Genomic DNA, 16274 nt, shown 5'->3' with positions numbered 1-16274 from the left:
CACGTAAGTGAGAAGCTGATTATTATTATTATTACAAAATACAATTATTTTAATTTTCCACAAGAAATAATAATAATAATAAAATAATTTTAATGGATCAGAGTGTACCCTCTCCTTTTAACAGGATATGTACAGATTTGATATTTGGGTATGGGTCTTGAGGGGCCGTATCTGTATGGATCGATCCAATTATTTTAACTTATCCATTGGACTTTGGGGTTGCCTTTTTCGTCATCTTGATTCTGTACAAGATCTAATTTTTATGCCAAAAGCTAACAAATGAATCCACATTTTAAATAACGTGGAATACTTCCTCCGTCCTTCATATAGATTCTTATTTAATTTCTCTCTATTACATGAGGAATAAATGTTAAAAATAGAAATTTAATAAAAGGATGGAGGGAGTGATAAAAAGGCTAAAGTGGAAACATTGAAATAAAATAACTTAACTACATCAATATCAAATGCGTAATTTTAACATGTATTTTAAGCATAATACTATTTTAAGTAATACTGCATATATTACAAGTAATTAGTTATCTGATGCCCCGGCCACTCATTTAACAAGATCCTAATTATTTTTATTTTTATTCTTATTTCAAGCTCACGTGTGATCTTTCTATTCCACTACTTTTTCTTCAATTCCGACACAAATTTATTATTTATATCCATCAAAATCAATATTGATTTTCATGAAGTAAACGTAAATATGTTGCAGAAATCTCGTCCAATCCAATAATATTTAATATAATACCAAGTAGTATATGAATCCAATAATAATAATAATAGTTATACAGATTAGAGAATACACACTAGTAAGCAGCAAGTCACAAACAATGTAATAGTATTGCTTGCCTTCCATGCTCACATTTGTAGCAGCAGTGCAGCACATCAGTACTGACTTGAGTAAATAGCTAGCTACCTAACCAATTATAATATCATCTAATCATTAATATACTTACTTAAATGGACATTACTACTCTATTATTTTGACTAATTCCACAATCTTGCATCATCTCACTTAACAGTAGTTGCCACAGACCTCCAGATCAGGCCCGGACACCTTCGTTATGAACGGATTCACTCGAACCCATAACAGAGAAAATATGGATGCTAGGAGGACTGACCACACCACCACTATAGTTGGGGTTCGGTTTTGACGTCCCATTAGACCCTTAAGGAAAGGATAAAGATGTAGAATCACCCACAGTGCAAAGAACAGCTTCCCAAACAACGGACCCCATGACTGAAACCCGCTGTCAATTGCGTTTGAGATGCCTGCAACTACTCCCACCAAGTTTATGATCAAAAGGGTTGTGGGAGGGATAAGCAGGGTTGTCCACTTGAACATGTATAGCTCTGTATAATCACCGTCTTCATCTGAGGCCTTAGAGGTCACTGTGAAATTGGTGTCGATGCCTGCTAGAACTTTTAGCAGACCCTGACACACTGCAAACAGATGAGCAGAAACACCACCGATCACCCAGAACTGCTCGTTTCTCCACCATTCGTCTATGCCTACACCACTCCACCTCATCTCCAATATACCCGTTGAAAAGATGGATAAGAAGAGGGATATGAACCAAATACTAGCCAAATTTGTGATCTGTCAACCAAAACCAACATTTAATATTCAGAACATCATAAGTTATGTACAAAAGCATGCATTTAAACATTGTGCAGATGTTAGCATTATTAAACAATATAAACTCGAGTCAATGGTTTGATCCAAAATCTAGAACATGTTACATGCTTGACAGTGAGATGATAATTGATAAACAGATTAGTTAGCAAGTTATATATTATGTGGCTAACGTTTAAAGGATGATGAAAATACCTGCGGGATAATGAACTTGCTTGTCAGCAGACAGACAGCGGGAATAGTACAGTATAAAACAAGAGGAATGGCAGTGATCGGATAAATAGTAGTGTTCACATAAGCAAAGCGTTCAAGCCATTTGAGCCTTCCACCATATCCATACCAAATAGGACAGTGCCGACTGAAAAGAATTTCTATAGAGCCAAGAGCCCACCGAAGCACTTGGTTTAACCGATCAGAAAGGTTAATAGGTGCAGAACCTTTGAAGGCTGGACGCTTTGGCATACAGTAAATTGATCTCCAACCACGAGCATGCATCTTAAAACCCGTCAGAATATCTTCTGTCACTGAACCATAAATCCATCCAATCTGCAGGCCAAAAAAAAAGTTAGTGATTTAGAGTCCACGCAAAAATATGAAATCAAGGCTATAAACCTTCCTGGTTTATTTTGCTCCCATCTTTGAGACGCAGCCATAGACATTATAACACAAAAGCAAATAAATTAGACTAGTCATTAATTATTCACCAATTGCAAATCAAGGACGACCAGACCAAAACAAGTACTGTGGCATGATCAATTAGCTCAAGTAGCTCGTATAAGAAAAACTTTGAACAAGAAATCATTACCCTCCAAAATAAAATATGTGAGAGAAGTCATTCAGTCATTATATGGTAATGAGATGACAGCAACAACTCTACTGCCACTATTTTCAATTTACACAATGTATGGCTGCCTCAGTACACATGCAAAATCCAACTTGGCCAAAATGTTGAGCACAATAAAAAAAAGGAAGAAAATGGTGAAAAGCTCATGCACCTCACTTCCCCAATCTGTTTTGTCTTCATAACCACAGCTAATGACATGAATAGCCTCCTTTAGGAGTGTATCAGGGTCTGTGTCTGGTGGTATTCCGCCATTTTCCATTAGTGTGGTAGCTACAAAGACAGTAGACATACCAAACCTGTTCTCCAGACTAGCCTGAGACATGAGCATAGCTTTTTCATCGTCGAATCCAGTACCTGTTTCAGAAGTTTGTAAGGATCAACTATCACCAATTCACCATCACATGAGTCGTAAGGGTAAAAGACCCACCAACTCTCAACAAAGAAAGTGAAAATTTAAAGTGTCCTTAATAAAGTATGGAAATTAAAGTGGTGATATTTTAAGGACCATGGCCACTTCCAAAGAGATAATTATTTCTAATGTGACCTACTCCAAACAACGCATTGTTTACCAATGTTGCTTCATCAAAATCACAAGCTAAACAACTAGAATTTTGTCAGCTAAAGATAATGACATATGGTGTTCATTATACCTTCAATGCCTTCTTCAATATCCTCCAAATTGAAAACTGGCACAGTAGGATCAACATGCTTGCTAGATTTCTTTTTGTCAGAGCCCTTCTTACTTGCTTTTGAGCTTTTCTTCCGTGATCCGCCACAGAGTAATGTAAACAATCCCTTTTTCTTGTTCTTAGGCTTGTGAGGGGGTTCATAACCATATAATGCAGTTCTATTGAATACACAACCAGTACCCACATAAACCGGGCCTTGAATGCCATCCAATCCTCTCAAGTTGATCTGAAATCAATAAGCAGCATTGGTATTTCGTAGTACTACTATTGCTGAAACCATCAGAGGGTGGTACTATTCCTACTGACAAAAATGAAAACCTCTATAGCAACAAACCAAAGACAAATATGAGACTTACGTCAAAGAAAACAGTGTTGCGGTTGGCATATCTATCATTCCTATCAATACCATCAAACCTCTGCGGAAACTGCACATAACAAACATATTTTCCAAGGTTTGGATCCATCATAAAACACATAGCTTCCCTCAAGGCCTTGCTGTTGTTTATGTAGTGATCACAGTCAAGATTTAATAAGAATGGCCCATTAGTAAGAACTGCTGAGACTCGAACCTGCCAAGGCATCATGTGGTACATTAGTATAGAGACAGGCAAACATCCTAACAATTAAGTCACGAATCACATAAGTTTGAAATTTATACTAACAAGTGCATTCATAGCACCAGCCTTCTTGTGATGTTGGAAGCCTGGACGCTTCTCACGAGAAACATAGACCAAACGTGGCAGCTCATTGCCATCAGTATCCAGCCCTCCACTTTGACCCAAGAAAATCTGCAATTCATGTTAAAGAATGGGATTAAGAAGCATAAAAAAAGAGAACCAGCATGAATTTAGAAAGAATATTAAATACTAGACCAATAATCTTGGCACACAATGAAGTCTAGAGTCTAATGCTATGATATAACCAGCCAAAGGAACCAGTATACTACCAAAAAAAGAGCATATAACAAACTCCAGAATGGTCAAGTTACTCAAGTATGCCCCAGGGGACAAAATTCTATCCTTGTTACCTGAATCATGCCAGGATGATCCCTGATATTGTTTCCTGGCCAAGGGGTGCCATCTTGCATCACCCATCCTTCTTCCGGGACTTTTTGTGCCTTGACGACCAGAGCATTGATACGGACTTTAAATTCCTCATATTCCCTCTGCAACAAAATAAAATAATAGGTGACAATTTATACTCCATATATAGCAAAGCAAAAGCACGGCCATCATAGAAAAACAATCTTACCTTCATGGCCCTGCGATCTTTGACAAATGATGTCTGAACTTTATCTTTCAGATAGTCAATCTTTTGAGCAAAATACCATTCAGGAGCCCTGGGCTCAATGTCATACTTCTTGCAGAAAGGAACCCACATCTTTGCAAACTCAGCTGTCTCTGACAGAGCTTCAAATGTTAACATGGCAGCTCCATCATCAGACACATAACATGCAACTTTGTCAACTGGGTAATCAACAGCCAGAATGGACAAAACTGTGTTGGCTGTCACAAGAGGAGGCTCCTTCAAGGGATCGACAGTACTAACAAATATATCGACTGCAGCTAATTGAGAAGTCTCCCCTTCACGATCATATCTATTATCAACATCAAACCCCTTTTAGTGACATACAAAGCATAGACGGGAAGATCAATCATGAATAAGTAGCAGATGGAATCCTGTTAAGGAAAAGGGCCTTGCCTTAGAGAAAGCCTGTCGAGATAGGTTTCACGATTTACAGGAAGCCATTTGGGAAACTGATCCAATATCCAGGATATAGCAAACCATATCTCACATATAACTGATACGAGCCAAAGAGCATAGGCACCGGGAACAGGATTAGTAATACGATAGTGAAAGAAAATTCCAAGAATCACAAGGCGGAGAACAATGACCATCCTGTAAGGATTAATTTTAGATGACGGTATGGGGACCTTTCTTGACAGCGGCTGCCTAGCTTCATCATTCCTGCATAAATTCGAGGAAAATCAAGACATTAAACTGGCTTATCTAAGTGCAATGCAGCTTTCAAGGGAACAAAGTATGCAAATCTAAGCAACAAATGATGATTCAGAAATGTTCAATCATACAACTGAAATCTAAAAAATGTTCTAAGGATATCAGACAGCTACAACCTAAGCTAAAAAGTAGAGATATGAACTTACAGTAAAGACTCGTCTAATATATCAGTGGCAGCATCAGTATCAGCACCTCTTTCAGATGGAGGACGAGTACTATTAGCAGGTAAAACATTCTTATCCTGCTTCATCCTCCATCCATCAACTCTCTCTTTCCAGGCTATATTGCCCAAAGGAGGCATGGTGAATTCTCTGGAAGTATCAGCTGTTCCGGTATGAGCTGCAAAAGTACAGTAATAAGGAAACAGGAACAAAATTATCCAGGGTACATGGATACAATTTTGAAAGTAATGTGATTACACAACATACATTTGTTTCCTCCATAAATTCCGGCAGAGCCAACAGAGTAGCGATCAGGCGATCCAGTAGATAACTCTCCAGATACCTCACGCCGGGCAATGGCATAGCTAGGAGCAGCAGTCTTCCCCAGCTCATAGCCAAGCGAGCGGTGTGCAGTATTAAGTTTATCATTCTGATTAAAATTAGAATCAGCATCCTCCTCAACATCTCCATGAGCAGCAGGACTTCCTAATACCATTATCCATAAAACAAACACATCCAATTATAACAACTTCATCCCACATTCAAGTTAACAGTCCCATAACATAATAGATTAAAACAAGCTAAACAACTACAATAAACCATAGGAAGTCAGTAGTGTTACAACTTTGGCGGAACTTGATTTAATTTAATAAAATGTCCATGCAGTAAAAAGTAATTAATTACGCAATCAATCAAAAACCCGAAAAAGTAAATAAAAAATTAACCTTTGTGACGCCTGTATCTAGTTTTGCATTGAGGACAAGACTGATAAGGTTGCTTCCTTTCATACTCATAACAAGGCCTGCAAACTGGAAATCCACATTCATCACACGCTACAAATGCTTCCCCATTTACTGCTTTTCCTACATTTTGTCCGCATATTTCGCATGATTTTTCAGTCACCCACTTTTCCTTTTCCTTTTCCTGTCAAAATATTTTCATAACTCATCACTTTTATAAAAAAATCCCCTATAATTTTAATAAATGATGATAATTAATTAAAAAATCAAAATGATAACAAGAAATGTACTGACCTCGCTTTCTGCCATCTTCATTTGCGTAAACTTCTGCTATGATCAAACCAGATTAACTCAATTTTACAAGTACATAAATTTTACCCTAGTTAAAATGATAGAAAAAGATTGATTCTTGCACAAAATCAAAATAAAAATCAAACCTTTAATTGATAAATAGGGCTTTATGGAAATGAACCAAAGTTGGGCTTTTTGAAAGGAAAGTGATTGATGCCAATAAATTAAAATTTAAGGGCACTTTTTTATATGATCTTTGAATTGAAGAAGGGATTATCGATGAATTAATTTAAAAATATGGAATTAGTAGGGTTTTGTTACAACACAATAACACACAGTTGTCAGTAAAATGAAAGTTGAAGATGAATAAATAAAGTAGGATTATAAACTTAGTTGTATAGTAGTGAGTTGTAAGAGAGCTATTCGTTTGATAATCTGGCTTTAATGTTACGAAAACGACTTTGATTTGTCATTTTTCAAAGTGTTAATGGTGTAATTAGCCTTATTACCGACAATCTCTGCTCATCATTTTATACAACTAACTTGACTCAAGTGCTGCTTAACAAGTGTTCATTATCATTAACTTTAATTAACTGCGAGTATCTTGATTCTATAATTGTATTATTTTAGTAATTAAAATAAATATATAAAAAAAAAAAAAGACATTCTTCATGTGACTATATTTATCGGCTTTGGCTTCGTGCTATCTAACAACCTTAAATCAAAACTTGACAAGTGTTGACTTTTACGAATGTTCAAACTACTTTGCTTATCCTCTGTCGCCTTCAGGGTGTTTTTTTTTTTATTATTATTATTATTATTTAATTACGGAGTATTATTTTTTTCACAGCTTTATACGGTACTCGGTAACTTTTTTTTTTTCCTTCTCCTTCCTCCATTACAGTCTCAAGGAGTACGGACAAAAATTCAAGTTTATCACCAGTAAAGGTGAAAGTAAAATTCTGTCAAAAAAAAAACAAAAAGTGAAAGTAAATTACAATAAATGACAGATTTGTAAATAAATCGCTAAATTGAACATAAGATTGTTAGCTCGACTAAGTTGTGAGGAATTACCAGCCTATAATATTTTGAATCATGAATGACTCTAGTAACACACGTTGGTATCATATCGTAGAGTATATTTTGAATGGTATTATCATGGTATCGAAATACTTATTCAGTGATACTTAATGACTGCAAAAATATTTTGTTAACATCGATATATTCCTTGTTGGTATCTAGATGATACCATTTAAATATAATGTAATACTAACATTGTGTTATTAGAATCATTCATGACTTAACTTATTAGAGATAGAAAATTCTTCTTTAGTTGTGTACTCTTCATTGTATTTGAATCTGAAAAGTAATTTAATTATAGCAAAAATAATTTAATTTTAAACAATTTTAGTTTAACAAAAATTAGGTGAAGAAAACATGAATTTACTGAGATATCAAGGTAAAAAGTAAAAGTGTAAAACCCACTACCTCAAAACAACTTTGTCACTTGATAAACAATTAAACTACAAAGTACATGATCACTTAGGGCCTATTCACATCACCTTAATTTCAGTTCAATTCAGCTCCTAATTTCCTTTTCTCATAAAATATTTATTTCAGTTCAGTTTAGCTTTAATCAGTTCAGCTCAGTACAATAAATGTGAACAGGCTCTTACTAGTTACCATCCCTCTAATATTGTCCCAAATTTATTTTAAAGTTTAGGACATGTTCGCATTTGCTGAACTGAGCTGAACTGAACTGATTGGAGCTGAACTGAACTGAACTGATTGGAGCTGAGCTGAACTAAACTGAACTGAATAGAACTGAAATTAATATTTTATGAGAGAAGGAAATTAGGAGCTAAACTAAACTGAACTAAACTAATTAAAGCTAAACTAAATTAAACTGAAGTAAACAGACCCTTATTTCTTTGACTTTTCCTCCAATCATAAGTATTTGTTGCCATCCAATTAAATTTACATTAGTTTAGATCTCGCCAAAATTTCCTCTCATCGTGACATTAAATCTACTAAACTTTAACTTTTTAACAGAAAATACGTACACATATACTCCAATGAGATAATAGTAAGATAGATTATTGGTTATTAAGCCTGTGTGAATGTGTGATCAAACTAGTTATAACAGTCGAAGGTTATAAACGTTACTTGTATGACACATGCTGACATGCTTAATTATGATACTCCGTACAAGTATTCATTTTTATTAAGGATTTCATTAAATATAAGACAATAAACTTTGCTAGTTTCGAAAAATAGCATTTTTTTTTGCTAGATAGAACAATTCTATTTTAAAGTCTGTCAATGCATTATTTTAATTATTACTTAATATCTTTACTTATTGATGAGTAAAAACTAAACATATAAGAGTAGAATTAAACTTTTATTTAACATGGTCAATGTTGAACCACATCAGACTAACTAGAGTTGTCAAAAGCTAATCCGATTAAGAGGTTGTTCCCATTTACTGAAAACAACTGAAAAGCTGAACTGAACTGAATTATTTATGAGATAAGGAAATTAGGAACTGAACTGATTGGAGCTGAATTGAACTAAACTAAAATTAAGCTGAACAGGCTCTGATTTATTGAAAATAACTGAAGTGAATAGAGTTGAAATAAATTGTTTACGAGAGAAGGAAATTAGGCATTAAACTGAACTGAACTTATTAGAAATGAGCTGAAATGAATTGAAATTAATTTAAACAGAACATGCCCTACCCCAAAATAATAAAATTCAAGTTTCGACTCGTATAAATACAATAATTTAGCATTACTCAAGTTCATAATAAATCCGATCCGACCCCAGTTCAACGAACTGGACCCGCACACCCGAATTGAAAACCAAACTCACATTACAAAAATGTTAAAATAACAGGTCACATTGTTTATGTTAGGCCCAATAGATAGACCCATTTATATATCTCCATTTTTATTTTTTGGAATACAGACTCAAAACCCATCTTCCTTCTTGAGTATTGTGTCACCTCCTCCATCAATGGCATCCTTCAGTTCTTTGAAATCTGCGATTTTCGACAGAGAAGAAAGAAAACAGTAAGTACTTTCCATCTCCCTTATCTTTTTCAATCATTCAATTTTTATTTATTTATTTATTTATTAATTTTCATCGTTGCATTTGGATGGATGTTTTTGTTCAGGCATTATCAAGCTCATATCAGAGGCCTTAACGCCTACGACAAACACAAGAAATTCTTAAACGATTATGGTATTTTTCTTATACTCAATCTTTTTAAATATTTTTTCTGACATTATTGTATTTTCGAATTAACTTAGGTTTTATGAATTTGGGATTGGATTCAATCGATGTATTTCTGCGATTATTTGTTGTTGGATTAACTTAGGTTTTAGGTATTTGGGATTGGAATCAATCGATATTTTTCTACCCTTATATTGTTGTTGGAATGAGTTAGTTTTAGGTATTTGGGATTAGAATTAATCGATATTTTCTATATTTTTGTCGGATTGAATTAGGTTTTAGGTATTTGGGATTGGAATTAATCGACTCAAGAAGTTACAATTAAGTTAATCCTAGCTTCAAAACTTTTAAAGAAAAAATTGTTTTTATGTTGCAATATAAATTGGAATCTCTGATTAATGGTTTACAATTAGGTTTTAGGACAGTAATGTACTTCTGTAGAAGTTGGGCACCATGACATGTGCACTTAAAGGAGCATTTTTACTTGCCAAATCATGGTGCCCTAAACTAGTTGGATGGTGAACAGTCCTCTCCACTAAGGAGGTTGGGGGCTACAATCATCCGTACAACCGTTGCTTACTTGTAGGTAACATTCCCTCCAAAATTTAGTTTTGAGCTGTAGTTAATTACATAGTACATACAAACTCACTGCCAAGCCAAAAATTTAAGACCATTTATGAAACGGGCTGTAAAGTTTATCTAGACTATTGTATTGCTTGCAACTAGAACCTTCCTTTTTTTGTTTTCTATAGAAGATCCGAAGGTGGCCAATGGAGAACTGGAGGCCTATTGTGTATTTAAAGATTGAATCTACCTTTTTTCAACCGCTGTGATATTGTTGGTATTCGAACAAAGGGAATTTGGGGTCAATGGGAGTCCTGAAGAGGAGAATGGTGATTGCATTTTCATCTTGAAATATGATTTTTACACTGTTGGTGCAGATGCTTCATTTTATTTATTCATACAAAATGGCCTGAGTTTTTTGTTCTTTATTAATTAGATAGCTTCTTTGTCTTGGCAGAATATCGCTTAAAACAAAAGGAACAATTTAGCAAGCCCATGCATCTTATGAACAAGTTCCTAGAATAATGTAAATGCATGCTTGACAAAGGTCCTTCTACACAGGTGTAATCTGCATATATAGCTCAGTACCTGTCAATATGTCATGTGGTAATTGCTCTTTTAATAAAGACAAAATTAGGCTCTAGATGTGAATTATGGCTATTGTTTTCCACATTGATGATGTATATGAATTGTCTGCATTGTTTTTATTTTCCACAATGTGAGTTATGGTGATCATAGTTCACATAAAGGTGCCCCTCTGGCCCTCTCCCTCTTTCGTGTATATTTGTTTTTAAGCATAGTAAAAGACTTGTTTTCTCTTGTGCAGTCAAGTATTATGGGAAAGAAAGACCTGCAGATAAGAAGTTATCTATTAGAACTGATAAAGATGCCCTGAGAGAGGGATATCGGTATGTAATGCTTCTTAATTCTTCTTGTCTTTCTGCAGACTGGTAGCTCAGTGTCTTTCATCTTAATGGTCCTATTTGATATTTATTTTATGATGCAGAATCTCTTTTATCACTGGTGCTTTGTAATCTAGTTTAGTTTGGTTTCTTGTGATATACTTTATGCAATAAAAATGTTAATTGCTACTCCTAATGAGCTTTGAATTATTTATTGATTGTATTCTTTTACCTATGTGGCTTTACATCTTTCTAATTGTTGGCTTTAGTTTTTTTTTTTTGTTAAATTTTCTTTTCTACGTGCCACAACACTTGTTACCTTGTAGTCTTTTTTTTGTGCTTCTAGCTTTCAGCTTCTTATTATATTTATTTACGTATTTATTGATTCGATGCTATAATTGTATACAACATACCGTTTTTAGCTAAATGTAAAAGTCTTGTTTAGAACATAGACACATAGTAAAAGAGACTATACGAAATAATAAAACTAGCCTTACCCGTGTGTGTGTGGACTGTGGAAACATGTAAATCCTGCTATATGCTCACACCAGTGTCTATATCTTCTAGTTCTCACATATTTAATTCCGCTATTTCATTAGGAAGTCAACCTCCCCCCCCCCCACCCCCCCACCCGAAAAAGTTGTATCGAAGTTGAGATGGAGCCTTAAGTCAAATGGCTTCAAAACTTTGAAAAAAGGAATATTTAGCATGATTCTGGAAACTTAGACTTTGCAAGGATGGGTTCTACCTATGACCCCACTGACTTAGGGTCAAATCTTATGGGGTGAATCCATGAATGTCCACAAAAGATGAGAATGTTCTTCCTCTTGCCAGTGCATGACTGCAGGTATCAGTGGTGATTGACAAGGATTTTTGGTTTTTGGCATGAAGTTGAAATTTAGATTATTTTTTGTTTATTTGTTTAATTATTTTGAGGAGGGGAAGGGTGGAAGCAGGAGGGGTGTTGATGAAATCAAAAATAAAATTCTGCTGTTTTCTTTAAGTTATTAAAGGGGACATATTTCTATATTGAAGAAAAAAAAAATGTATATTTACAGGGATAGGAAATAATAGGATACTGTTAAGTTTTTTCACCAGTGAATAAAGTGTTTGGGGGTGATGCAAATCTCAAGGAATGAATATTGAAGTTTGTCATATAATGTGGTTTCTGTTTGACAGGATATTTATTGACATCAAAATGTGGTATTCTTTGAGGAAACCTCTGTACGCTGTATGCTAAAGTTACACATTGTTAATTCTTGCTGCAGTGCAGTTTGATTTTGCCATAGATGTAACTTTTCATAAAACAATGAACATTATAAACATGCTCTCTTGACTATTTGAGGCACTCGTAAATTTATGCTATTTTTAATATAATCATTTTCTTTATTAAAGTGACTGACTTTCTTAAATCATTTGTGCTAGTGTCTTTTTGAGGCTGCATTCTGTGCCACTTACCTTTGGCCATATTCAATAACATAATGTCACAATCAATTTGCTGTGATCATATTGCATAATTCTTTTCTCTTGTTAAGTTTGGCCTTTGGGTATAAAATCTATTTTCTGGAATTGTTTGTGATCAATAGTGACATAGCTGCCTTATTATCTTGCTTGTTAAGGTTTATACGCACTGAAGAAGATGACATGGACACAGCTTGGGAGCAAAGGATGGTCAAGCGTTACTATGATAAGCTCTTTAAAGAGTATCCTTGTCTATGAAGAGATTACATGATTATAATTTTACTACATATTTTGAATCATTTTTTGTTGACATTTAGCTTGTAAGACATGTAAATGCATAGATGGTTGTTCACTTGTTTTGTCGAAAGCCTTGACTCATTGTAGGTATTGCATAGCTGATATGACAAAATATAAGAGTGGCAAGGTACATGGAGTTAGTAGTAATGTGGTGTACATACTTGGGACCAGTTTCAATGTTCTTTCTGATTACGAATATATTCTCTTTTACAGATTGGCTTGAGGTGGAGAACAGAAAAGGAAGTCATATCTGGAAAAGGTTTGTTGAAAATGCTTCTTTACGCTTCTTTCATAACTCCTTATTCATGAAGAAGTGACTATTAGGAATTTTTCACTGAACCGAAGTTTGTGAAAGTAACCAGTTTTCTTGTTTGTCAGGGCAGTTCATTTGTGGTAACAAGCATTGTGATGAAAGAAATGGTTTGGCTAGCTTTGAGGTGAGTACTTAATTTGTCAATGGTTATACGTAGAATAATAATTTGTTCATCATCGAATGCCTGTTTTTCTAAGACTTTAACGCACAGTTAAAAGATCACTATTTTAATGAGTGGGTTTTTTTCCTTGACAAAATTCTCAGATTTCCCATGTTTCCCCCTTAAATTAATCAGAATTGCAGATCTCTCTCTCTCTCTCTCTTTCTTTTTTTTTTTTTTTTTTTTTTCCAACTTAAAGAATTCTTTAATATGGTTTTATTCCTACTATTTCGGAAGAATGCTTAGGCCCCAGGGTATCATTTTGTTATGTTTTTCCTTCAATGTAAACTCTCTTGTGCTGTTGTGCATATCTCATATTTTTTTGCTTCTTGTCTTTCAGGTGAATTTTTCTTATTTTGAGGCAGGGGAAAGCAAGCAAGCTCTTGTCAAACTGGTAACATGTGAGAGGTTAGTTCCTTGTATGGAAGACTCGTTTTGCTTGAGCTTTAATTATGGCAATGCACTTAAATGATTGGTTGACCATGTCAATATCCTTGGAATGATGCCATAACAAGTCATCTTCATCAAGGCATGCTTCTTATTGGTCTCCTATAAAACTAGCTGGCTCCCTGTTTTTCAAGAAATTCATCTATTAATGCAATTGAAAATTTTGGCTGTGGTCTACCATGCAATAGTAGTCATGTAGTATGGAAGGAGGTTGTACTGGATGTTTTGTGACACTTTTTATTTTGTCATTGTAATTTATTTTTTCAAGCTTGTCTTCATTCTACTCCATATAACTGTATGTACTAACTATATCATACTCTATTTGCTACTGATTTACTCCATATAGGTGTGCAGAAAAGCTCCACTATAGAAGAAATAGAGAAAGGGAGCAGTTAGAAAAACAACAGAGAAAAGATAAAAAAAGAAACAGGTATTATAGAAGAAACAGTGATCAGTTTTGACCTGTTTTTCTTAAACCTACATGGCTACAGAGGCTGTTTTCAATTTACTATTTCATACATACATACGACAGTTATTATGAATTTATGAGGTTAACTGATGCAGTTACTTGGACTCTGTTAGGAAAGCACCTAGCAGTGATGAAAAGGTGGATGTGGAAGATAACGTTGACCAAAGCAGAACAAAGTCAGAACCTAGGGATAAAGAAAGCTCCAGGAGACGAAGGTAATTAAAGTTCTATATGCTTTCATATGTAATAACAGTAGCACAATTTCTTCTATCTATCATGGGCTGATGGGCATTTATTACTTGGTCTTTGTTATAGGAAAGCACCTAGAAGTGATGAAGAGGTGGATGAGGAAGATAACATAGACCAAAGCAGAACAAAGTCAGAGTCTAGGGATAAAGAAAACTCCAAGAGACGAAGGTAATAAAAAGTTCTATATGATTTCATATGTAATTTCGAAGGAACAATTTCTTCCGTCTCTCATGGCCATATATATCATTTAATTATAGGGAAAGATCTAGCAGTGGTGACACTACTGATGAAGAGGTTGAAAGGAGCAATGATGGAAAGAAAAAAGGTTCGAAACTTGTTGATTTATTATTATTGATTGCTATATCAGCTTTTCCAGTTATTTGCGTACGGCTTCATAGTTGTCTTGTCATACTCTACACTCAACTGATATATTTCCAACTTGCTATAAAGCTGCACAAATCATCTCTTGCTTTGCAACCACATTAAGCAGGCTCAATACTTAGCAGTATGAGGCAACACGTATAATTAGGAAACCTTGAACTGATGTTAGAAACTGAAGCCACACCAATAGTATAGGTGTATAGCCAGGCCTAAGAAATATACCATCCAGTTATTTCTGCCTGTCATTCTTCTTGTTCTTAAGCTTGTCATTTACATATCATTTTGTTGTTTGAAATTCATTGCTCAAGTTCCTATTAAACTCACAGGAAAAAGGGCCTTAGTTTCGGGTGCAAATCATGAAGATGATGAGAACTTTGATGAGTTTATGGAGGGAATGTTCCCGTGATGTTCCTGCAGAGTCTGAATTTTACTATTGTAAATTGTAAATATTGTTATAAGGTGTACTGTATTATGTTTTGATTTGTATCATAACTCGTGGAGAATTTCTAAGGTACAATCATGTACCATGGTGGTTGTGTGTCGGCAAATCATGATTAAAATCCAATTTTCTCGGAGATTAGATGTAATACATTGAGGGCTAATTTATGTTTTTTTTTTGTAGATATTCCCTTTTAGGAGTAAAGCGATGCTTACTTGAGTGCAATTAAGGAATGCTTATGAATGAGTGCTTAAGTGCAATTAAGGAATGCTTATGAATGAATAATGGTTATTGTGTGGTATCGGCGTCATCAGACGTCATCTTGCTAATGTGCACGGTCCCATGATATAATTAGTGATTAGGTTAACATTAATAAAAGTAGTTGTGACTTTAATTTGTGAGTGGTGACATGACATACGATTGTCGCAATCATCAATTAACCTTTGGCCTTGCCATTACTCCGTATTTGTCGATGGATTTATAGATAAGCAAACATTGGCTTGTGGCCTAATCTTAGTCTTTTCCACCATTATGCTCATCTCTTTTATGCACTTAACACTAAACTCATTTTATATGTGTACTACAGTAACTACTAACTTCATACATAACATCATCGTCTCCAAAAACCAATTTATAAACTAAAACAGTAGTAGTTTATGACTAAATTTCCATATATGATAAGAAGATGACTGAAATGACCTGAATTTCAACTAAAGTTTTGAGGTCATGGGTTTAACATCTTATAAGGGGCTTTCTCGATAATCTAGACTTGATGATTCGTTTGGTGGGTGATTATAGTTGACAGCGATGGTAAAGGTTACTGTATAAATTTGTATGGAAGTGGCATTCATGTTACAGTAATGCAATTCAATTTAAAATTAAAGGGGTTAAAATTTAAAAGTAGACAATATTAATGCAATAATAGAGGAAAGGAAAATACAAACATAACAGAGAGGTAGTTTCGTAGCTTTC

General features: G+C 34.7%; 2 protein-coding genes across 5 annotated transcripts; one reads left to right on the top strand and one right to left on the bottom strand.

Annotated features, from left to right (window-relative positions):
* Positions 1-758: 758 nt before the first annotated feature.
* On the bottom strand, positions 759-6735 carry LOC145591362 (cellulose synthase A catalytic subunit 3 [UDP-forming]-like). Of its 3 annotated transcripts, none has more exons than XM_081647796.1 (14): positions 6533-6735; positions 6390-6425; positions 6081-6279; positions 5623-5841; positions 5341-5533; positions 4877-5143; positions 4427-4772; positions 4203-4340; positions 3838-3963; positions 3532-3744; positions 3137-3401; positions 2638-2840; positions 1838-2188; positions 759-1606 (listed from the first exon to the last, which is right to left on the bottom strand). In XM_081647796.1, the coding sequence occupies exons 2-14, from the start codon at positions 6408-6410 to the stop codon at positions 1022-1024; spliced, it is 3126 nt and encodes a 1041-aa protein (XP_081503922.1). In that variant the 5' UTR covers positions 6411-6425; positions 6533-6735; the 3' UTR covers positions 759-1021. The 3 variants fall into 3 exon arrangements, with proteins under 3 accessions (XP_081503922.1, XP_081503921.1, XP_081503923.1); XM_081647795.1 differs by having other exon boundaries at positions 6390-6422; XM_081647797.1 differs by having other exon boundaries at positions 6081-6273; positions 6390-6735.
* A 2600-nt stretch (positions 6736-9335) lies between these two features.
* LOC145592916 (uncharacterized) lies at positions 9336-15473 on the top strand. 2 transcript variants are annotated; one of them, XM_081649437.1, is made up of 13 exons: positions 9336-9457; positions 9562-9629; positions 11011-11092; positions 12706-12789; positions 12932-12971; positions 13058-13103; positions 13223-13281; positions 13658-13725; positions 14111-14194; positions 14347-14448; positions 14549-14650; positions 14740-14807; positions 15190-15473. In XM_081649437.1, the coding sequence occupies exons 1-13, from the start codon at positions 9402-9404 to the stop codon at positions 15267-15269; spliced, it is 939 nt and encodes a 312-aa protein (XP_081505563.1). In that variant the 5' UTR covers positions 9336-9401; the 3' UTR covers positions 15270-15473. The 2 variants fall into 2 exon arrangements, with proteins under 2 accessions (XP_081505563.1, XP_081505562.1); XM_081649436.1 differs by having other exon boundaries at positions 14329-14448.
* The last annotated feature ends 801 nt before the right edge of the window (positions 15474-16274 follow it).

Source organism: Chenopodium album, chromosome 18, assembly GCF_948465745.1.
Source record: "Chenopodium album chromosome 18, dcCheAlbu1.1, whole genome shotgun sequence".
NCBI classification, from domain to species: Eukaryota; Viridiplantae; Streptophyta; class Magnoliopsida; order Caryophyllales; family Amaranthaceae; genus Chenopodium; species Chenopodium album.
This window is presented reverse-complemented; position numbering and strand designations above follow the sequence as displayed.

What these genes read in the sequence shown, in the direction of transcription:
- LOC145591362 (XM_081647796.1), bottom strand. Translation starts at nt 6,410, where the DNA reads ATGAAGATGGCAGAAAGCGAG. An exon ending in AAGATCGCAGGGCCATGAAG is followed by an intron (nt 4,341 to 4,426) that starts GTAAGATTGTTT and finishes ATTTTGTTGCAG; the next exon opens with AGGGAATATGAGGAATTTAA. An exon ending in ATCATCCTGGCATGATTCAG is followed by an intron (nt 3,964 to 4,202) that starts GTAACAAGGATA and finishes CATGAATTGCAG; the next exon opens with ATTTTCTTGGGTCAAAGTGG.
- LOC145592916 (XM_081649436.1), top strand. Translation starts at nt 9,402, where the DNA reads ATGGCATCCTTCAGTTCTTTGAAATCTGCGATTTTCGACAGAGAAGAA. An exon ending in TATGATAAGCTCTTTAAAGA is followed by an intron (nt 12,790 to 12,931) that starts GTATCCTTGTCT and finishes GACTCATTGTAG; the next exon opens with GTATTGCATAGCTGATATGA. An exon ending in CAAAATATAAGAGTGGCAAG is followed by an intron (nt 12,972 to 13,057) that starts GTACATGGAGTT and finishes TCTCTTTTACAG; the next exon opens with ATTGGCTTGAGGTGGAGAAC.